This window comes from Oncorhynchus gorbuscha, linkage group LG13 (genome assembly GCF_021184085.1).
Source record: "Oncorhynchus gorbuscha isolate QuinsamMale2020 ecotype Even-year linkage group LG13, OgorEven_v1.0, whole genome shotgun sequence".
Classification (NCBI taxonomy): Eukaryota; Metazoa; Chordata; class Actinopteri; order Salmoniformes; family Salmonidae; genus Oncorhynchus; species Oncorhynchus gorbuscha.
In genome coordinates, this window is record NC_060185.1 from 38,256,679 (window position 1) to 38,280,042 (window position 23,364).

At 44.9% G+C, this 23,364-nt stretch overlaps 2 protein-coding genes across 5 annotated transcripts in view; one reads left to right on the forward strand and one right to left on the reverse strand.

Annotated features, from left to right (window-relative positions):
- On the reverse strand, positions 1 to 17,222 carry LOC123992840 (spartin-like). 4 transcript variants are annotated; one of them, XM_046294404.1, is made up of 8 exons: positions 16,932 to 17,222; positions 10,284 to 11,095; positions 6,673 to 6,870; positions 4,904 to 5,051; positions 4,577 to 4,771; positions 3,841 to 3,999; positions 3,460 to 3,550; positions 1 to 2,264 (listed from the first exon to the last, which is right to left on the reverse strand). In XM_046294404.1, exons 2-8 carry the CDS (start codon positions 11,091 to 11,093, stop codon positions 2,039 to 2,041), a joined length of 1,827 nt encoding a protein of 608 aa, XP_046150360.1. In that variant the 5' UTR covers positions 11,094 to 11,095; positions 16,932 to 17,222; the 3' UTR covers positions 1 to 2,038. The 4 variants fall into 4 exon arrangements, with proteins under 4 accessions (XP_046150360.1, XP_046150359.1, XP_046150361.1 ...); XM_046294403.1 differs by lacking the exon at positions 16,932 to 17,222 and adding an exon at positions 11,545 to 11,815; XM_046294405.1 differs by lacking the exon at positions 16,932 to 17,222 and adding an exon at positions 11,545 to 11,814 and having other exon boundaries at positions 1 to 2,243.
- The window catches only part of LOC123992841 (pannexin-1-like), an 11,755-nt gene continuing 5,115 nt past the window's right edge, over positions 16,725 to 23,364 (forward strand). Inside the window, exons 1-6 of the mRNA XM_046294407.1 lie at positions 16,725 to 17,267; positions 17,510 to 17,625; positions 17,784 to 17,968; positions 20,159 to 20,345; positions 20,456 to 20,556; positions 20,630 to 20,849. Coding sequence (XP_046150363.1) covers positions 17,087 to 17,267; positions 17,510 to 17,625; positions 17,784 to 17,968; positions 20,159 to 20,345; positions 20,456 to 20,556; positions 20,630 to 20,849 — 990 coding nt within the window. The 5' untranslated portion in view covers positions 16,725 to 17,086. The remainder of the gene's footprint in view (positions 17,268 to 17,509; positions 17,626 to 17,783; positions 17,969 to 20,158; positions 20,346 to 20,455; positions 20,557 to 20,629; positions 20,850 to 23,364) is intronic.

Genomic DNA, 23,364 nt, shown 5'->3' on the forward strand with positions numbered 1-23,364 from the left:
TTCTTCTATCGCTTTTTATTACATATCAGATATTTGGTTAATCATCAGACCATGTGACTATTTGTTCACATAGGGCCACAGAAGCACAGAGGCATTATTCGAAAATCACAACCACTTTGTGAGAATGCTGATGTGTATTTAATGACTGCATGAGATTTCAAGTTCACACAAAAAGACAGTTTGCCTTCACTTAACCCTGAAGGGGAAATATTACTGAAGACAATTCACATTGAATAAACATCAGCCCAAGGTAAATAATGAATGATAGACAGCATTACAGGTTAAATACAGTATGTTGACAACATAACACATATACGACGACACTAATCATAAACACACACTCAAATTGTGCCGAAACTGTTCATGTATTTATATCTGTCATTTTTCCATAATTATTTGTTTCAGATGTCATAGTTAAAAACAATTGTCCAAATGTTAATGACATTGAATATGATTCTCTTTACATCACATGAAAAAAAAAGTTTGTCCTTTCATAGAAAATTAATATCACAGCTTTAAAAAGTAATAATCAGATACCAAGTTGAAAGGATAGGTTATAGATTCTCAAAGATAATGAACTGGACCACAGGACAACACAGTAGCGTGGGCTTGCTATCTGTAAGGTGGCTACATTGGCCTATGGTTACAGTAGCATGCAGCCTGTAGTAACTGGTTATTAAGGCATACTAAGCAAACCATGGACCATTCTCAAACCAGTTCAAACCTCCACTGCTTCTACGTTTGGATTGACTCTTTCCTCTGCATTACAAAGTCATATGACAAGAGTATACCTCAAGAGAACCCTGTTCCATCTGATATAGTACCCTCAACGGCTATAGAACTATTCCTGTGCATGCTTGGGTTTGGTCTTGTTTCACACATTAACATTATTTCATTGATTAAAGGAACCCAAACATGTATTCTTATAGCACATAGTTAGCATGCTGCTGGGTTTCTTCCCCCTCATACACCTTGACTTTCAGATAAGGGTTGCACATTTCTAGCAACTTTTGCAAAATTCCCAAGTTTTCCAGAAATCCTGGTTGGAACTTCCAGGAATCAGGAGTGAATTCATCTTGAAACCCAGAACCCAATGCTGGCCTCAGGTTACGGGTGGGGAAAGAGACTAGGTGGGAATAAGCAGAACATCCAGATTCCTAAAACCAGAATTTCTGGAAAACCCGGGGATGTTGGGACAGTTACCAGAATTGTGCAACTCTACCTCAGTTACACCTTTACTTCTAGATACATTAACTGTGAACAGTACTACTGCAGTAATACTACTGTTACTACAATAGGTCAACAGCAGTAGTCTTGAAACAAACAGTTCCATCTGAAATGTAAACAAGAATCCTGCTTTCAGTTGATATTCATATCACCTACGTGACTTTTAAATTCCGGTGTCCTCTTCTCACCAACATTGAACACTTAGCGATTATACATCAGCCTACCTACACACAACGTCCATCTTAGTTACTATAATATTTGACATTATTATAATGTCATTATACCGTTCATTATGAAGATATAAAGTGCTTAACAGTTGTATCAAACCCTAGTAACATTTCTAGAGGCTATTAGTCAACTAAAGCATTTATGTATAGATAGATTTCTTTATAGAAGAATACAAATCGTGTTGTAATTAAAGCTCTAAAGGAAAGAGAGGAAGAGGACATGGGTGCATCCCAAATGGCACCCAATTCCCTTTGTAGTGCACTATAAATCAGGAAAAGGGTGCCATTATGGAAGCAAACCTAGCCTCCACTCTAGGCACTTGGGTAGATCTGAAAGAATAGGATATGTTTAATCAATATGGTAGTACCTCAGCCTTTCCCTTTGACAGACTATGCAGGTAGAAGTTGCCAATTTGCGTACACCTATCCAGACCTCTCATATCTACACCAGTGCACTGCGGGTAAGGGCTATGGTAAGTGTCATGGGGTTAGGTGTTGACTGTCCCAAATTGCACCCTATTCTCTATATTTTGTCTGGTCAAAAGTAGTGACAATATGGAATAGGGTGCCATTTGGGGCGTAGCCTATTTGTCCCGTTTCTCTACTTGTTTCTGGTTAGTATTAGGGTCCTGTAGCTGGTAGTCCTCCAGGATGGCCACAGCCGTCTGTTTGCCAGTCTTCTTCACCGCAGCTTTAATGCCCAGGTTGTCGATGTTGAAGGCGGTGACACCCATGTTAATGGCTGAGTTCACAGCATGGTCTGTGGCCTGGCCGGCTGCAGCCCCATACCTTATAATCACACACAACCAACTGTTGAGAGGGGGAGGGCTGCAGGAGGGAGGGCAATTACAGGGAACAGCAAGGACAGCAACATGCAACTAGCATTAAAGCCCCCACCCATGCAGATCATGAATTCAACAGAATTATTCAAGTTGTCTGACTATTCATAAATCTATAAATATACAGCTGATTATATTGTGGGGCTGGTGACTGCACTTATTTCTACAGATAATACACATCAATTCAATAAGTGCATCAATTCATACTATGATTACGTATTAGGAATAGTTATATTGTTTTCAATAAAGTCAGGAAAAAGAGTTGGTTAGTTAGACACCAGAGAAATCAGTGTCAGCCACATTACGGGAGCATAGCCCAGTAGGATAGAAGAGTAGCCTGTTGAGAGAGTACAGGTGAATCTAGCAGCTCTATATTCAGACCACCTAGAAACAGAGGCTAAGCCTTGGCCATGCTGCTCGTTATTAAGGAGGGTTCATTAAAGGCTGGCTTTAAATACATGTCTTCTTGTCATTAGGAGTGTCTAAGATGTTTTGTAGACCCCTAAATCTGAAAAATAAGTGGAAGAGGGAAATGTACAGTAAGTGTTTGCTTGTTTTTTTGCTTATAAAACACAAGTGAGTGTTTGCAAGATACACTGCAAAAACCTGGTTTAGCAAAACCTGGTCTAGCAAAACCTTGCCTAGAAAAACCTGGCCTAGCAAAACCTGGTCCAGAAAGCAAAAGAACAGACATACACATCCGAGCTAGGTGGACAGGAGCAAATGTAGAGTCAAACAAGTAGTACTGCCAATCAGACATGGTGAATGAGCTGAGCACAGAACACAGTCGGCTGGTAGCCTAGCGGTTAGAGCGTTGGGTCAGTAACTGAAAGGTCCCTGGTTCGATTACCCAAGCAGACAAGGTGAAAAATCTGTCCATGTGCCCTTGAACAAGGCACTTAACCTTAATTTGCTCCATGAGCGCCGCACTACTATGTCTGACCTTATAAAATAACACATTTCACTTCACCTATCCGGTGTATGTGACAATACAACAGCTTTACTTATTTTGACATGGATGCGTCTCAAATAGCACCCCATTCCCTATTTAGTGCACTACTTTTGACCAGGACCCATAGGCTCATCGGGTGCCATTTGAGACGCACCATGTTGAATGAGAAGAGCACAGACAACAAGTTGGTTGAAGTGTACAGAGAAAGACTTACTTATGCTTGACAGTGTTGACGGTTTCGGAGGCAACAGAGACGGTGATGTTCTTTGCTGCTACTTCCAAGCCAGTCCACATGGTAGCGAAGCCTTCAGGTAGGATGACAGGAACCACAACAATGACTAGACACTTGGTAGAATAAGGGGCACATCATCCATGTGAACCATCCTTAAGGACAAGACAGACCAATAGGAACGACGGCCATGAGTAGCCTCTGGCCATAAAACAACATTATCTATTCATTTCCCCTGAATCTCCACTGTTCGTTGACAGCCAGCAGGTGATCTACTGCGCACGGCCAACGTTTGTGTTGTTCTGTCTTGTCCTATACAATGAGTAGTCTAGTGACTATAACAACCACAACAGTGACCACGTGTACCTTGAACTCCGCTAGCAGCCACCACCATGGCTCCATCAATGTTGGATCGTCCATCTTTGTCTTTCTTCATGGACTCCGGGACCAACTTGCCTCCATGTTTCTTCACGTGGGGAGCTAGCTCTCTACCCACACACCCTGCCACCATACACACACCGTCCACTACAAACACACCCAGTCATAACACAACACGCACCCCGTCATAACATAATACACACCACCACACACTCCACTAAACAACACACACACACCATCATAGCACAAAACACATCCCATCATAACACAACCAGTCATAACACAACACACACCACCATACAAATCATCAACTACTAACACAACACACCCATCCACAACCAATCAGACAGTCAACTCCTTCCAACACCAAAACCAATCAGACAGTCAACTCCTTCCAACACCAGAACCAATCAGACAGTCAACTCCTTCCAACACCAGAACCAATCAGACAGTCAACTCCTTCCAACACCAGAACCAATCAGACAGTCAACTCCTTCCAACAAGAACAATCAGACAGAACACCAGAACCAATCAGACAGTCAACTCCTTCCAACACCAGAACCAATCAGACAGTCAACTCCTTCCAACACCAGAACCAATCAGACAGTCAACTCCTTCCAACACCAGAACCAATCAGACAGTCAACTCCTTCCAACACCAGAACCAATCAGACAGTCAACTTCTTCCAACACCAGAACCAATCAGACACTCAGCTGCTTCTCACCAAGGAACTGGCTGACGCGGACAGCGCCCCCGGTGGCCTGTTTGGCTACATGCAATCCCTTGGAGACAGAGGGGCTGACGTGGGCTGGCTTGTCCTCTGGGGTGATGTGCTCCCGCAGTTTGGACGCCCCCTTCTGGATGGCTATGCCAGTGAACTCAGCCCCCTTCACCAGGCCCCAGCTAAGCCACGATGCCCCTGGATGGAAAAAAAACACAGTAGGTGTGAGTGAAACACAGCATACATTCCCTAACCTTAACCCCTACAGCCTCGGGTTAGGATGCCATTGGTTAAGGTTAGCGTTGTTGGGGTTAGGGCCCTGGGTCTGACCTGTGAGGATGCCGCTGGCCACTTTCTCGCTCCACTCTGGCAGATTCTTCTCCTCCTCCTCTGCTGCTGCTGGGGCCTCCTCTTCCTCGAGGGGAGCGATGGACACCTTCTGGCTCAGGTTGATGCTGTCTGCTGCCTCATTTGGAGCCTGCAGCAGCAGCAGGACTTGTATTAATATGGTGCTTTGAAACAGCGGTTTTATGACACCCGGTGGTGTACATGTACAGCATTGGCAGAAGAACATAGAAGTTTGATTAACTCTGCTTCGTTGTCATGGTCCTCTTACAACAAATACAGGACTGGATAGCCTAGCTGGAGCCTAGCAGACCCTGCCTCATGGTAACTTCAAGTGCCTTATCCTAACTCTCCTAGTCACATCATAGTAACCTCCTAGTAGTAGCCTCCTGCTACCCTAGGGTGCCTCTTCTCCCTCCATCCCCATCCTGATCACAATGTCTCATTCTTCTCCAAACAAAGAAATGGTCACCAGACATTTCAGATGTCTCCTCGCTTGAGGAAAACAGACAGAGGGGCATTGTTCTAACACCATCATTGCTATTCACAACAAGACACAACCTCCTAAATGTACATATATTCAATATGTGATCATGAAACGCCTACTTGTTTATTGCATTCCATCCCAGAAGCAGCTGTCCATGTGAGAGGTAGTTTATCAACAACATGCCCTCAGTTAAAACCTGGCTGAATACTGTTGCTCGGAGACAGAACCCCCGTCTGACTCCATTACTGTAGTGACTACTGAGGCCGTGTTGTGTTCTAGCCAGATAAGAGCATTAGCACACATTAATGCTCTTCATCTGCCTGACGTTCTAAATTCCCTAACTGCTGAGGCCAGGCGTATTCAGGGAGCAAGCAGTGCAGTAGAGCCTTTAGTGTATGTATCCCAAATGGCACCCAATATCCTACATTGTGCACTACTTGGGACCAGGTCCCATAGAGCTCTGGTTAAAAGTAGTGTGCTGTGTAGGGAATAGGGTGCCATTTGGGAAACATGGAAATGTCTTCCTCGACCCACAGTGTCTGCCCTAGACATTGAGAAGGCCCAAGACCCACAGGCAAGTAGAGCGCCTTACAGCAGCAAGCAGTCATTTTCACACCAGAATAGTGCAGCATTTACATCATTAGTAACATCATTGACCAATCAAATATTGACCAATCAGACTGAATCGTTATTGAGGCTAGAGAGAGCAGAATAGCTCATGTTAATCTACTACTGCATTAAATCTAGGCTGTCCGAAATGGACCACTATTCCATATGCTGTCCACTATTTTGACCAGGCTCTGTTCAAAGGTAGGGCACTATGCATAAAATAGGGTTCCATTTCGGGATAAATCCCTAATTTGAATCTTACATTCCACTGGGATCATTGGCTGGGAAATAAGAAAACACAGAACAACGCTTGGGAATGACGTCAAACTGTCGCTGTTTCTGAATCTGAATTGCTGATTAAGAATGGATGTATGCAACCCTGTCATTCTTTTCATCCAAAGTCCATATAACCTTCCACACAACGTAACGTGTCATGGTGTGGTGTGACAATGACTCAAATACACCTGAAATCAGCAAAAATGCATCAGGCAGAGAGACAGATTTATAATTATATTACTAATATTCTATTACTATTCCTTGGACCACCAGACACCTTCATATGGGCCAGTCAGAGAGCAGGACCCCACGGACCATGGTCAAATGTAGTGCACTATATAGGGAATAGAGCGCCATTTGAGACACAGCCTCAGCAGCTCACCTGCACCCGGAGGTCTGTCATCTGGGACAGCAGGTCCTGGAACAGCTGTCTGTCTTCTATAGGCAGTTCAGAGGACAGCACAACGCCCACGTAGGACCCCGGGGCGTACGCCATCATGTCGGGGAACATGAACACCCCTGTGTTACACAGCAGGACGGGGGAGTCAGTGGCCATCAGCGGGTACAGCCAATCACACACCTGGAATACATCAACAGTATAACCCATCACACACCTGGAATACATCAACAGTATAACCCATCACACACCTGGAATACATCAACAGTATAACCCATCACACACCTGGAATACATCAACAGTATAACCAATCACACACCTGGAACACATCAACAGTACAGCCAATCACACACCTGGAATACATCAACAGTATAACCCATCACACACCTGGAATACATCAACAGTACAGCCAATCACATACCTGGAATACATCAACAGTATAACCCATCACACACCTGGAATACATCAACAGTATAACCCATCACACACCTGGAATACATCAACAGTACAGCCAATCACATACCTGGAATACATCAACAGTATAACCCATCACACACCTGGAATACATCAACAGTATAACCCATCACACACCTGGAATACATCAACAGTACAGCCAATCACACACCTGGAATACATCAACAGTACAGCCAATCACACACCTGGAACACATCAACAGTACAACCCATCACACATCTGGAATACATCAACAGTACAACCCATCACACATCTGGAATACATCAACAGTACAGCCAATCACACACCTGGAATACATCAACAGTACAACCCATCACACACCTGGAATACATCAACAGTACAGCAAATCACACACCTGGAATACATCAACAGTACAGCCAATCACACACCTGGAATACATCAACAGTACAGCCAATCACACACCTGGAATACATCAACAGTATAACCCATCACACACCTGGAACACATCAACAGTATAACCCATCACACACCTGGAACACATCAACAGTATAACCCATCACACACCTGGAACACATCAACAGTATAACCCATCACACACCTGGAACACATCAACAGTATAACCCATCACACACCTGGAACACATCAACAGTATAACCCATCACACACCTGGAATACATCAACAGTATAACCCATCACACACCTGGAATACATCAACAGTATAACCCATCACACACCTGGAACACATCAACAGTACAGCCAATCACACACCTGGAATACATCAACAGTATAACCCATCACACACCTGGAATACATCAACAGTACAGCCAATCACACACCTGGAATACATCAACAGTATAACCCATCACACACCTGGAACACATCAACAGTACAGCCAATCACACACCTGGAATACATCAACAGTATAACCCATCACACACCTGGAATACATCAACAGTACAGCCAATCACACACCTGGAATACATCAACAGTATAACCCATCACACACCTGGAATACATCAACAGTACAGCCAATCACACACCTGGAATACATCAACAGTATAACCCATCACACACCTGGAACACATCAACAGTATAACCAATCACACACCTGGAACACATCAACAGTACAGCCAATCACACACCTGGAATACATCAACAGTATAACCCATCACACACCTGGAACACATCAACAGTACAGCCAATCACACACCTGGAATACATCAACAGTATAACCCATCACACACCTGGAATACATCAACAGTACAGCCAATGACACACCTGGAATACATCAACAGTACAGCCAATCACACACCTGGAATACATCAACAGTATAACCCATCACACACCTGGAATACATCAACAGTATAACCCATCACACACCTGGAACACATCAACAGTACAGCCAATCACACACCTGGAATACATCAACAGTATAACCCATCACACACCTGGAATACATCAACAGTACAGCCAATCACACACCTGGAATACATCAACAGTATAACCCATCACACACCTGGAATACATCAACAGTACAGCCAATCACACACCTGGAATACATCAACAGTATAACCCATCACACACCTGGAATACATCAACAGTACAGCCAATCACACACCTGGAATACATCAACAGTACAGCCAATCACACACCTGGAATACATCAACAGTATAACCCATCACACACCTGGAATACATCAACAGTATAATCCATCACACACCTGGAACACATCAACAGTATAACCCATCACACACCTGGAACACATCAACAGTATAACCCATCACACACCTGGAATAAATCAACAGTAAAACCCATCACACACCTGGAACACATCAACAGTACAGCCAATCACACGAGACAGTACAGGGAGTTTATACGGAACGACTAACCTAACCCCCCTCCCCAGACCAGGCTTACTGGGATATTCCACAATGACAAGTCGACCCCAACCCACCCCAACTCCATGATACAGTACTGTTAACTCACTGTGAAGACAAACACATCAAGTGGGCTGTTACTATCTCTGACACTCCCACATAGCCATACAGTTGTTGATTACATTCAGGCCTTGGTGAAACATTAGAGTTGTATTATTTCCATTTCCTTATCTTATCACCAGTCTCAGTACATTTTGACACACTTCAGGTGCATGTGTGCTAAATACTACGGTCTGACATAAACGTTCTGCCATGTAATTCTACAGTGCATCAACGGGCCATTCAGTCACATTAGTCCTTTAGTCTGAGTCGGTCCAGTGCTGAGGTGTGGAAAGCATGGGGACAGTATTACTGAGGGGACAACCTTCTCCACTGTCCTACTCACTTCAGACACACAGCGTGGGGTGTTTGTGTGTGTCTGTGTGATTGTGTTATCTATCTCAGGCTCTGTTCAAAGACTAGTGGTGCTGGTGTAATATTCTGTCCATGTGGCAGGCAGCAGACAGACCTCTGGCTCTATGCTGCTGCTGTCTTGTCATGACACCACAGGGACGGGGAAACCAAAGAGGGAAACCGTCCCCCTATAATCTGGCTCAACTAGGCCTACATTCCTACATACAGGAAAACACAGGGAAGATTCAACACCCTGTCGGTCTCTTTGCTGTAACTAGTTGTGACACAGGTATCTGTAAACCTGACAGAGTGGCCACTGGGGTTTCCCACCATGACAACATACAGAACTCCTGCCTGGGATTAGGGCCACTGAGTCACTAATCACATGATGTAGGACACAGATCATTAGTTAGCCTATCCCACATATACACGAGCCCAATCCTATTCTAAACACCAACCACACACACACACACACACACACACACACACACACACACACACACACACACACACACACACACACACACACACACACACACACACACACACACACACACACACACACACACACACACACACACACACACCTCTGTATGAGAGGGAGTTTATGAGCAGAGGCAGATTAAATCACTTATGATGGAATCGTGTTAGAGTGCACAACGGATACAGAGAGAGATCAAAGAAACAGATACCAAGAACCCTGTGATTTCATCATACACTGAAATGCTGAGATACAATAAGTGTTGACACTATTGAGGGCACTGTAAATGGCAACACCCACAGTAGACAGTGACTAGAATTCATCACCCCATCCCCCCACATCCCTCTTACCTGCAGGAAGGCTGGGGGCCGGTTGGGCACTCTCTCTGACTGCTGGCTGGTGAACTTGACCATCCGCAGGTACCCTGGGTAGGAGGGAGCGCTGACCTGGCCGTCAGGTGTGACAAAGAATATCTGTACCCCGTGAGGCAGGAAGAAGAGTTCCTCTCCATCCTCTCCCAGGCTCTGAGGAGAGGGGGACATGTGGCTGTAGAACTCCTCTCCCACCAGCGACATTTCTCCAGACTCTGTCCCGTAGGAGATAGTCAGGTGGCCGTCAGCCGCCTGGGAAGAGTAGGCTGGGGGCAGCTCGCCAGGCACCACAGAGTGTCTAGTGGGAGAAAGAGGCAAGGATGGAAACACACTGCCTCCCACAGCTCCACCTTGGCGGTTAGTCATCAGCAGCTTGGGTGGAGACGGCCGCTCTGGTTTCTCCTTCTCCAGTTTGGGGTAGAGGTTTGAGTTAGACGCTGTCCCTGGGACTCCATTAGAGGCATCTAGAGGTGGTGGGAACTCAGGGTCTGGGCTGGTCTCTAGGACCGCCAATCGAGTGGTGATGTTGTTCAGAGTCTCCTGCATCTTGTGCTGCATCTGGCGGGCTGACTCCCAGGAGCACCCCACACACTCATGCCCCTGTGAGGGCACACTAATGGCCCTGAGGAGGTGCTGGCGTCCCTGTGTGTACTGGGCCAGGGCCTGGGCCTTGTGGCCAGCTTCATCCTCAGTCAGGCCCCTGTTGATGCACTCAAAGGCCTTCTCATAGCCGTCTTTGATCACCTGCAGCCTGGCTCTGTCAAAGGCATCTTGACTGGCTTCCTCCATGCCTGCAAAGAAGACAAGAAAATACATCCATCTGAGATATCTCTACAAGGATCTGTTCACACCACAAGTAGCAATCTAACTGGCAAAGGTTAAATGCTAAGAATGAATTACCAATAGCTAGCTAAATAGCTCAATTCAAGGAAGCAACAGTTGAGAATCTCAACAACAGCTAACTATTTAGCTAGCATAGCTCTTTACATGAATTATGCATAAAGTCAAAGGCAAGCAATATCATTACTGTAACTAGCTAGCTAGGTTTGCAACGAGAGTAACTTATTAGTTATCAGGTAATAACATCTAAATCCCCTGCTTGAATAGCAAGCAAGCCAATTAGTTAGCTAGTTGTGTGTACTTTACCCTTGGGGTGTCGGTAGCTAGCTAGCTATCATGAAAACAAAAAAACTTGAAACATTTTGTCAATCAAAAGCCATCTAATCTGATAAATCATTACCCGCTAACGTTAGACGACAAGCTCCTGTCAAGTGAATGTGATCCAAGTCTGACGTCTGTCTTTTTAGCAGTCTGAACTAGATTTCAAGCTTTTCTAGCAAGGGAAGGTTCTGTGTCATGCGCCTCCAACAACCATGTTAGGCTAATCAACAAAAGAAAATCTAGCGAGAACGAGATCCCCGACCCTCAAAGAGTTGAACTGGTGGAATTCTGGAACAGTTTTGTAATCTTCTGTGTTTTACACGTCTTTTCTACGGCGAAGTATTGGAGACAAACAGTTCAAAGTCATAAAGTAAGTCACGATAAGACTGATGAGAGCCAGAGGAGGGCGCTGTTGCTCTTCCCTGACAGAAGGGCCACAGTCCTGACAAAGGGAGAGCAAAGAGAATCTGATGGGGGCATAGCTGCGGGAAGGAGTGCCCGCTGCTCATACAGGAGTAATAAAGGCCTAATACACTAATTTATGGAGTTTATTTTATTCTACATTTGACATTAAACATGTATTCTTTAATTGTTATTTATCATGGGATGCTGCAGCACCCTCAGCACCGTTCCTTCCAGCGGCTAAGCATTCATTATTGAGTCAAGTGTTAGTTTTACACTTAAGACATGACTCTACGATGTTAGAATTTTGTCTCTTGTATAATACATTCTATACATTAGTTTATACTGGATTAAGCATACATTTTTGTTAACTGTAATTTAGGTTCCAACACTCCATCTTGTTCCAATCTCAGTTCTTGGTTTCAATAGTTTATTTGTTCTAAGAGATTGTCAATTGGATAGGCTTTCTGCAAGGTTTTGTATATCTTACCTATCATATGAGTATCCTTTTCTGACTCAAATAGGATTCCCTCAACATTGCTCTGATATCCAAAAGATTTCAGGTTGAAATTTGGTGATATAAAACTTTCAAATTGTATGTATTTGAAAATGTCTACAATGGTCAGTCCAAAATGGCTTTTTAATTATGTCATGTAAGTAATTGTATTTCCTATTACCAAGTAAATTACAATTTCTATGCCTTTAGTATACTATGTGGGCCAATTTACTGTTGAACTCTGACAGTTACTTTACATTAGTGGCAGGGCTCTAGACTTTCCCCCCCCCCAGTGCTAAGTAAGACAACTGAGATGGTAGTTTATAAGTCAAAGTGAGCTATTTCATATAACATACTCAGGGAATGCATGGTTTATATTTTGATGTGCAACCTGTCAAAATAAGATCCAGAATTATTATCGTTGTGCATGTTGGCCTAGGCTATAAACTATTGTTCACCATGGGCCTGATTCCAACCCAAATTAAGCCCGCGTAAATGGAGCATAATTCCCTTTTTATGCACTTCTCTCTCTATGCATATTCTGACCTTGAATGTAAGCATGAGAATAGCATTTTGGGTTGAGATCGAGTAAATGACGGTGTGGCTGAGGTGTGTCCACAGATATGCTGTATTCTGACCTTTACTTAATTCCCTCACAATTCCATCACCTTTACGCGCAAGGAAACCACGAATAAGGTCTAACGAACCTAGCGGTTCCAAGTACTTTGTTTTTTTTCCGTTAGAAATAACACCATTCTCTATTTACTGTCATGTATAACTTGATACGAGCTGGGTAAATGAGTCATTTGTTTGGATAAGAGAATTGTAAATATAAATGACAGCCATATGGCAGCAAACTGAAACATATCGATATATTTCCCACAGTAAAGTTTATGAAATGCTGTGCCATTCTGCGAAATGTAAATTGTACAGCCTTTTAACTTACAGGGATGGTCACTCTTGAATGTCTTATTATTCTAGGATACCTAACTCTCTGCTTCCTATTTCTATCATGTTAAATATTAGCCACGATCAGTATCGACCATCAGTAGGCCTAATAACAACACATATTGATCCAACTGCCAATGTACTGTTAGTTCCCTTCAATTGGTTTAGCCTACATTATCATTCCATTTAATTACATAATTTTATTGACCTTAGTTTGCTTCCTCTGTAAACGCAGTCACAGCCATGTGGTTGTTGCTGAAGATTATTAGCAACAATTGATAATATAAAAAAATAAAAAAGACATGTAGGCTGCTTAAATCGTTATGGAGCAGAGCGCAGACCAAGCCAAAACAGTTTGAACCCGACGGATGGCGCAATACTTGGCTGTGTCATCACACAATTCCATGGTTAGTGCAGGCAATAGACGAGGGTATAGCCCAGACACGGCGTCAAGTGGTTAAGGGGGCAGTTTGGGGGTTCATGCATTGGAATTATATTGAATTATACTTATATAATCACGCCATACCACAATAAACATAAAGTTCAAATCCAGAGACTCCGAGATCATTGAGTGCTTTTGAAATATGTAGCCTCTGTATCAGCACAATGGACAGCTAGGCTGTTCTGGTATTCAATATAGGCTACAAGATAGATAGGGCAATTCACCTATTACAAACAGCCTAAGTGAATGCAGCCGTACACACAGCTGCCTTACCATAATAATGCAAACTGAAAGCAGAAAGTAGTAGCGTAGTTATCCATGCATGGAAACAAACATACTGAATAGCAGTTTGGCTTAGAATCCCGACACAACTGCGAAAGCTAACGAATGCAAACAGCGGTACCAAGGAGTGAGATGCAGCCATGCACAGCTGTCTTGCCAAATAAATAGGCCAATCCAGGCCCGCTTCAAACAGCGGTACCAAGGAGTGAGATGCAGCCATGCACAGCTGTCTTGCCAAATAAATAGGCCAATCCAGGCCCGCTTCAAACAGCGGTACCAAGGAGTGAGATGCAGCCATGCACAGCTGTCTTGCCAAATAAATAGGCCAATCCAGGCCCGCTTCAAACATGGAAAATCATTCCACTCGCTCATGAGTTCAGCAACACGTTGTGATATGGCACAATACCCTTCTGTGAATCAAATCCAACCCACATAATCAATTAAGCAATGCCAGCCTACCATAAACACGTTTCCAACACGTACAGTTCCATTTACAGCAACGAAAACCAATAGGCTACCAAGAAAACTATAATAGAAAGTAGCCTATATACAATGCCTTCTGAACGTATTCAGACCTGTTGACAGACCCTTTACTCAGTACTTTGTTGAAGCACCTTTGGCAGGGATTACAGCCTCAAGTCTTCTTGGCACACATGTATTTGGGGAGTTTCTCACATTCTTCTCTGCAGATCCTCTCCAGCTCTGTCAGGTTGGATGGGGAGTGTCGCAGCACAGCTATTTTCAGGTCTCTCCAGAGATGTTCAATCGGGTTCAAATCCGGACTCTGTCTGGGCCACTCAAGGACATTCAGAGACTTGTCCCGAAGCCATTCCTGCGTTGTCTTGGCTGTGTGCTTAGGGTCATTGTCCTGTTGGAAGGTGAACCATTCCCCCAGTCTGAGGTCCTGAGCGCTCTGGAGCAGGTTTTCATCTCGCTGTACTTTGCTCTGTTTACCTTTCCCTCGACCCTGACTAGTATCCTAGTCCCTGCTGCCACCACCATGCTTCACCGTAGGGATGATGCCAGGTTTCCTATAGACGTGATGCTTGGCATTCAGGCCAAAGAGTTCAATCTTGTTTTCAAATCAAATCAAATCAAATCAAATGTATTTATATAGCCCTTCGTACATCAGCTGATATCTCAAAGTGCTGTACAGAAACCCAGCCTAAAACCCCAAACAGCAAACAATGCAGGTGTAAAAGCACGGTGGCTAGGAAAAACTCCCTAGAAAGGCCAAAACCTAGGAAGAAACCTAGAGAGGAACCGGGCTATGTGGGGTGGCCAGTCCTCTTCTGGCTGTGCCGGGTAGAGATTATAACAGAACATGACCAAGATGTTCAAATGTTCATAAATGACCAGCATGGTCAAATAATAATAAGGCAGAACAGTTGAAACTGGAGCAGCAGCACAGTCAGATGGACTGGGGACAGCAAGGAGCCATCATGTCAGGTAGTCCTGGGGCACAGTCCTAGGGCTCAGGTCCTCCGAGAGAGAGAAAGAAAGAGAGAATTAGAGAGAGCATATGTGGGGTGGCCAGTCCTCTTCTGGCTGTGCCAGGTGGAGATTATAACAGAACGTGGCCAAGATGTTCAAATGTTCATAAATGACCAGCATGGTTGAATAATAGTAAGGCAGAACAGTTGAAACTGGAGCAGGAGCATGGCCAGGTGGACTGGGGACAGCAAGGAGTCCTCATGTCAGGAACAGAGAATCTTGTTTCTCATTGTAAAAACATCTCAATGATAATCAATGGAAACAGGATGCACCTGAGCAGAATTTCAAGTCTCATAGCAAAGGGTCTGAATACTTATGTAAATAAATACGTTTTTTATTTGTAATACATTTGCAAAAATGCCTTAAAAGCTGTTTTCGTTTTGCCATTATGGGGTATTATGTGTTGATTGCTGAGTTGTTTAAAAAAAAATCAATTTTAGAAAAAGCCTGTAACGTAACAAAATGTGGAAAAAGTCAAGGGGTCTGAATACTTTCTGAAGGCATTGTATAAAGACGAGAGGGCCTGAGAGTAGGTGGCACTATAGAGAGGGGCCTGAGGGACGAGGGGCCTGAGTGATGAGGTCTGCAGATGACACTCGGTGACCCCTCTCTCTCTCCCTCAGGCCTCACGGAAGAGCAACAGCTCTCATCAGACACAGTAAAAACATGCAGCTACAGTGCATAAAGAGAGGATGGGAAAAAAACGTTTCTTTCATGCAAGCCTGTGCAGTGTCCTGTAGACGTTTTGCGAGTGATTCGGTGAAGGTAACACAGTGAAAGACATTGGGGGGGAAATGAAAGAATAAAGCAAGCAAGGGGCTCTCGAGTGGCTCAGTAGTCGAAGGCACTGCATATCAGTGCTAGAGGCGTCACTACAGACCTTGGTTCGATTCCAGGCTGTATCACAATCGGCCGTGAATGGGAGTCCCATAGGGTAGCGCACAATTGGCCCAGCGTCGTTAGGGTTTGCCCGGGGTAGGCCGGCATTATAAATAAGAATTTGTTCTTAACTGACTTGCCTAGTTAAATAAAGGTTCAAAGAAAACAATTAAAAAGGGAAGTATGGAAAGATCACAGAGCTTGGAAACACAAAAAAAAAGGAAGGATCTGAAAGGGTTCTTGCTATCTGGGCTCCTACCTCCCATTGAAGTTGACATTTTAAATGGTTAAGGAGACGGTAAGGGTTAAGTTTAGGGTAGGGAGATCCCAAGAAACCGAGTTTGCACTACCCGAGTTTGAGACACCCCGGAAGGGACATCAAAGCATTTTAATTGGTTAACAGCATTTGTTGTGCACCGCCAAACCAGATACTTTATTTAGCTAGCTAAATTCATAGCATGGCTTGATTGATTTATGTAGTTTGGTCAAGCGTACACGTGACACACTAGTTACATTAACTTACCGGTAGCTTAGCTTGCTAGCTAGGTGTTGTCAACTTTTCAATGGTGCGTCTTTCAGTTTCAACTTTAGCGTTGCCATTTCGAGCTCACGAGAGCGAGGGTAAACACGTTTAGAAACGAAACCGTGGTTCGATCTGCTAAGACAGCAGAGTCAGAGATGGCTATCGCCCACGTCGCTATAGAGTATGTGTTCAGTGATTTCCTCCTGAAGGAGCCGGGTCAGGGAAGGTACCCCGCCGTGCGCACTGAACTAGCCGTGGACAAGATGGTGACGTGCGTAGCGGTGGGACTCCCTCTCCTCCTCATCTCTCTAGCCTTCGCCCAGGAGGTCTCTGTGGGTGTGTCACAGTGTGTGTGTGTGTGTGTGTGTGTGTGTGTGTGTGTGTGTGTGTGTGTGTGTGTGTGTGTGTGTGTGTGTGTGTGTGTGTGTGTGTGTGTGTGTGTGTGTGTGTGTGTGTGTGTGTGTGTGTGTGTGTGAGTGAGGGGGTTACGTGTTTGCGATGAATTAATTATTAAATCACAAATGATATAATTTAGTGATTATTATCTCTGTGTGTTTGTGTTTCTGTCTGTCTTTCAGGTGTTCAGATCAGCTGTTTCCCTCCAGCTAACTTTTCCAGGCGCCAGGCCATATACGTGGACTCCTACTGCTGGGCAGCCTTACACACTCGAACACTACAGCTATGGCAACACAAGGTAACCTACACTTGCAGACTATCCGTAGGGCTACACAAGGGCAAACACAGAGAACTAATACTTAACCGTTCTCCTCTTGCTCTCTTCTCTTTCCTCTCGCCCTTTGTCCACCCTCTTCTCTCTCCCTTTCCCAACCCTCCTCTCTCTCCCTTTCCCAGTTCTTCCCCTATATCCTGCTGTTGGTAGCAGTAATTATGTATAGTCCAGCAGTTTTCTGGAGTTTTTCTGCCTCGCCTCTGCTTCAGTCAGACCTCAGCTTCATCATAGAAGAGCTCGACCGCTGCTACAACCGTGCTGTCACCCTGGCTAAACGCATGGCCACTGCTGGGGAACACACAGACAGGTAGGCTGACTGGGTTGGATTCATTAGGCATCAAACAGACTGAAAGGCTGGAATGGAATTAATAGAACGTCATCAAATCAAGTGTTATGGCACATGTGCTGAATACAACAATGCAACCTTACTGTGAAATGCTTACTTACAAGCCCTTAACCAACAATGCAGTTCAAGAAATAGAGTTAAGAAAATATTTACTAAATACAAAAGTAGCACATAACAATAACGAGTCTATATACAGGGGTACCGGTACCAAGTCAATGTCTGGGGGTAAAGTTAATCGAGGTAATTTGTTTATGTAGGTAGGGGTAAAATTTGCTCCCAAGTGGCGCAGCGGTCTAAGGTACTGCATCTCAGTCCAAGAGCCGTCACTACAGTCCCTGGTTCGAATCCAGGCTGAATCACATCCGGGCAGTGATTAGGAGTCCCATAGGGTGGCGCACAATTGGCCCAGCGTCATCTGGGTTTGGCCAGGGTAGGCTGTCATTGTAAAAACAATTTATTAATTTTTTTCTTAACTGACTTGCCTAGTTAAATAAAAAATAAAATAAAGTGACCATGCATAATGATAAACAGTGCATGGTGGGTGGTGGGGTGGTGTGTGTTAATGTAAATAGTCTGGGTGGCCATTTTGATGAATTATTCAGCAGTCTTATGGCTTGGGGTTAGAAGTGGTTAAGGACCCTTTTGGACCTAGACTTGGCACTCCGGTACCGCTTGCCGTGCGGTAGCAGAGAGAACAGTCTATGACTTGGGTGACTGCGGTCTTTGACAATTCTTTTGGGGCCTTCCTCTGACACCGCCTAATATATAGGTCCTGGATGGCAGGAAGCTTGGCCCCAGTGATGTACTGGGCCGTACGCACTGCCCTTATGTAGCGCCTTACGGTCGGATGCTGAGAAATTGCCCTACCAGGTGGTGATGCAACTGGTCAGGATGCTCTCTGGTGCAGCTGTAGAACTTTTTGAGGATCTGGGGACCCATGCCAAATTTTTCAGTCTCCTGAGGGGGAATGGGTATTGTCGTGCCCTCTTCACCACTGTCTTGGTGTGTTTGGACCATAATAGTTTGTTGGTGATGTGGACACCAAGGAACTGTCTTGCTCACGTTGAAGGAGAAGTTGTTGTCCTGCCACCACACGGCCAGGTCTCTGACCACCTCCCTATAGGCTGTCTTATCGTTATCGGTGATCAGGCCTACCACTGTTGTCGTCAGCAAACTTAATTATGTTGTTTGAGTTGTGCTTGGCTACACAGTCGTGGGTGAACAGGGAGTACAGGAGAGGACTAAGCACACACCCCTGAGGATCAGCGTGGCAAATGTGTTGTTGCCTATCCTTACCACCTGGGGCGGCCCGTCAGGAAGTCCAGGAATCAGTTGCAGAGGGAGGTATTTAGTCCAAGGGTCCTTAGCTTAGTGATTAACTTTGAGCACTCTGGTGTTGAACACTGAGCTGTAGTCAATAAACAGACTTCTCACATAGGTGTTCCTTTTGTCCAGTTGGGAAAGGGCAGTGTGGCGTGCGATTGAGATTGCTTCATATGTGGATCTGTTGGGGCGGTATGCGAATTGGAGTGTGTCTAGGGTTTCCGGGAAGGCGGTGTTGATGTGAGTGATGACCAGCCTTTCAAAGCACTTCATGCCTACCAACGTGAGTGCTACGGGGCGGTAGTCATTTAGGCAGGTTACCTTCGCTTTCCTGGGCATAGGGACTATGGTGGTCTGCTTGAAACATGTAGGTATTACAGACTCGGTCAGGGAGAGGTTGAAAATGTAGGTGAAGACACTTGCCAGTTGGTCTGTGCATGCTCTAAGTTCACGTCCTGGTAATCTGTCTGAATGTTGACCTGTTTAAAGGTCTTGCTCACATCGGCTACGGAGAGCGTGATCACACAGTTGTCTGGAACAGCTGTTGCTCTTATGCATGCTTCAGTGTTGCTTGCCTCGAAGCGAGCATAAAATGCATTTAGCTTGTCTGGTAGGCTCACGTTACTGGGCAGCTCAGGGCTAGTTTTCCCTTTGTAGTCCGTAACAGTTTGCAAGCCCTGCCACATCCGAGGAACGTCAGAGCCGGTGTAATACACATGGAGACCGTTTGAAGTTGATACTGTTCCATTAATTCCATTCCAGACATTACTATGGGCCTGACCTCCATCACTGCTAACCCACCTTCTCACTCTCTCTCCCTCTCTACAGTGGTGCGTCCGACCCTACTGAGGGGTGTTTCATGTACCCGGTGGTGGAGCAGTATCTGCTGACCAAGAGGAGGAGTGTTGTGTTGTTGTGGCGCTACCTGCTGTGTCGAGGCCTCAACCTGCTCACCTTGCTTTTGGCCTGTATCTACCTGGGCTACTACCTCTGCCTCGCATCCCTCACTGACCAGGTAACTAACCCTGACCCACTGACCAAGTGGGTCTAGTCATAACTGACCCTAATTTATGTTGTGAGTTATCTGGCTAACTAATTGGTCGTAAATTGTGATAATCCCCACAGTTCAGCTGTTCCCTACGCACTGGACTCCTGGCCAATGACACCTCGATCCCCTACCAATTACAGTGCAAGCTGGTCGCCGTGGGCGTTTTCACTTTGCTAAGGTTTTTATGCCACCTTTTTAGCAAGTAATTGTTGTTCCCTTTTTAAATGAAGTTGACTGGATTGTGATTTCAGCTTTGTTAACCTGCTGGTGTACGCCATGCTGGTTCCCGTGGTGATTTACTCCACTCTGCGCCCTTTCTTCCAATCACACACCCATTTCCTGGAGTCCTACCAATCACTGCCTACCACCGGTGTTCTGCCGCTACCCCAGGGGCAATGGGATGACCTGACACTCTACTTCCTTTTCCTGGAAGAAAACCTCAGCGAGCTCAAGTCCTACAAGTACATGAAGGTGTGTGTGTGTGTGTGGGGTGTTGGATTTAAGTTTTTATTGTCACATGCACAAGTACAGTGAATCTTGCTTGCACTTCCCTAACAATGCTGTAATGAGTATCAGTAGTACGATAGAGAATAGTCAAGTAGAACAAAAACATAAGAAATAAGAAGAACGTAAGTAAGCTATATACAGTCAGTTGCAGGGTCAGTGCCAATACCACATTTATAATGTGGTGGGGGTAGATATGTATAGGGTTAATGTGATTAGGCATCAGGACATGCAGTACCAGTCAAGTTTGGACACAACTTATTCCAGGGTTTTTTCTTTATTTTTACTATTTTCTACATTGTAGAATACAAGTCAAGATATCAAAAATATGAAATAACACATGGAATCATGTAGCAACCAAAAAATATAGTTTTCATTTGAAATTCTTCAAAGTAGCCACCTTTTGCCTTGATGACAGCTTTGCACACTCTTGGCATTCTCTCAACCAGCTTCATGAAGTAGTCAATGCATTTCAATTAACAGGTGTGCCTTGTTAAAAGTTTATTTGGGGAATTTATTTCCTTAATGTGTTTGAGCCAATCAGCCAACCACCCTTCATCACTGTCAAATGCTCCCTAAAACACTTCAGCAAGCAGGCCTTTCTAACCGACCTGGCCCGGGTATCCTGGAAGGATATTTACCTCATCCCGTCAGTAGAGGATGCCTGGTTACTCTTCAGCAGTGTTTTCCTCTCCATCTTAAATAGACATTTAGAACTAAGAACGGATATAGCCCTTGGTTCACCCCAGACTTGACTGCCCTCGACCAGCACAAAAACATCCCGTGGCGTTTTGCATTCACATCGAATAGCCCCCGCGATATGCAACTCTTCAGGGAAGTCAGGAACCAATATACTCTGTCAGTTAGGAAAGCTAAGGCTAGCTTTTTCAAGCAGAAATTTGCATCCTGTAGCACTAATTCCAAAAGGTTTTGGGACACTAAAGTCCATGGAGGATAAGAGCACCTCCTCCCAGCTTCCCACTGCACTGAGGATAGGAAACACTGTCACCACCGATAAATCTAGGATAATCGATCATTTCAAGAAGCATTTTTCCATGGCTGGCCGTGCTTTCCACCTGGTTAACCCTACCCCGGTCAACACCTCAGCACCCCCTGCAGCAACTTGCCCAAACCTCCCCCACTTCTCTACCCAAATTCAAACAGCTAATGTTCTGAAAGAGCTGCAAAATCTGGATCCCTACAAATCAGCTGGGCTAGACAATCTGGACCCTCTTTCTAAAATTATCCCCAGAAATTGTTACAACCCCTATTACTAGCCTATTCAACCTCTCTTTCGTATCATCTGAGATTCCCAAAGATTGGAAAGCTGCCGCAGTCATCCCCCTCTCCTTAGACCCAAACTGTTATAGACTTATATCCATACTGCCCTGCCTTTCAAAAATCTTCGAAAGCCAAGTTAATAGACTATGCAATCTGGTTTCCGAGCTGGTCATTTGTGCACCCCAGCCATGCTCAAGGTCCTAAACGATATCATAACCGCCATCGATTAAAGACAGTACTGTGCAGCTTTCTTCATTGACCTGGCCAAGGTTTTCGATTCTGTCAATCATCGCATTCTTATCGGCAGACTCAATAGCCATGGCTTCTCAAATGACTGCCTCGCCTGGTTCACCAACTACTTATCAGATAGAGTTCAGTGTGTCAAATCGGAGGGCCTGTTGTCCGGACCTCTGGCAGTCTCTATGGGGGTGCCACAGGGCTCAATTCTCGTGCGGACTCTTTTCTCTGTATATATCATTGATGTTGCTCTTGCTGCTGGTGATTCTCTGATCCACCTCTACGCAGACGACACCATTCTGTATACATCTGGCCCTTCTTTGGACACTGTGCTAACAAATCTCCAAACGAGCTTCAACGCCATACAACACCGTAGCCCCCAACTGCTTTTAAATGCCAGTAAAACTAAGTGCATGCTCTTCAACCGATTGCCTGACTAGCATCACTACTCTGGACGGTTCTGACATGGAATATGTGGACAATTCCAAATACCTAGGTGTCTGGTTAGACTGTAAACTCTTCTTCCAGACTCACATTAAGAATCTCCAATCCAATCGTAAATCTGGAATTGGCTTCCTATTTCGCAACAAATCCTCCTTCACTCATGCCACCAAACATACCTTCATAAAACTGACTATACTACCGATCCTTGACTTCGGCCATGTCATTTACAAAATAGCCCCCAACACTCTACTCAGACTACATCCAGTTTGCTATTACAGCGCCGTCCGTTTAATCACCAAAGCCACATATACTACTCGCCACAGCGACCTCTATGCTCTAGTTGGCTGGCCCTCACTACATATCCGTCGCCAAACCCACTGGTGCCTGGAAAATTTCTAGAACTTTGAAAGTTTGAAAGTGCAGTCGCAAAAACCACCAAGCGCTATGATGACACTGGCTCTCAGGAGGAACTCCACAGGAAAGGAAGACCCAGAGTTACAGAGGATCTGTAATTGCTGCA

Coding starts and splice junctions, on each gene's coding strand:
- LOC123992840 (XM_046294404.1), bottom strand. CDS start 11,093: ATGGAGGAAGCCAGTCAAGATGCCTTTGACAGAGCCAGGCTGCAGGTG. Junction 4,772..4,903: donor GGCCAGCGGCATCCTCACAG/GTCAGACCCAGG, acceptor TTTTCCATCCAG/GGGCATCGTGGCTTAGCTGG. Junction 4,000..4,576: donor CCGCGTCAGCCAGTTCCTTG/GTGAGAAGCAGC, acceptor GTGTGTTTGTAG/TGGACGGTGTGTGTATGGTG.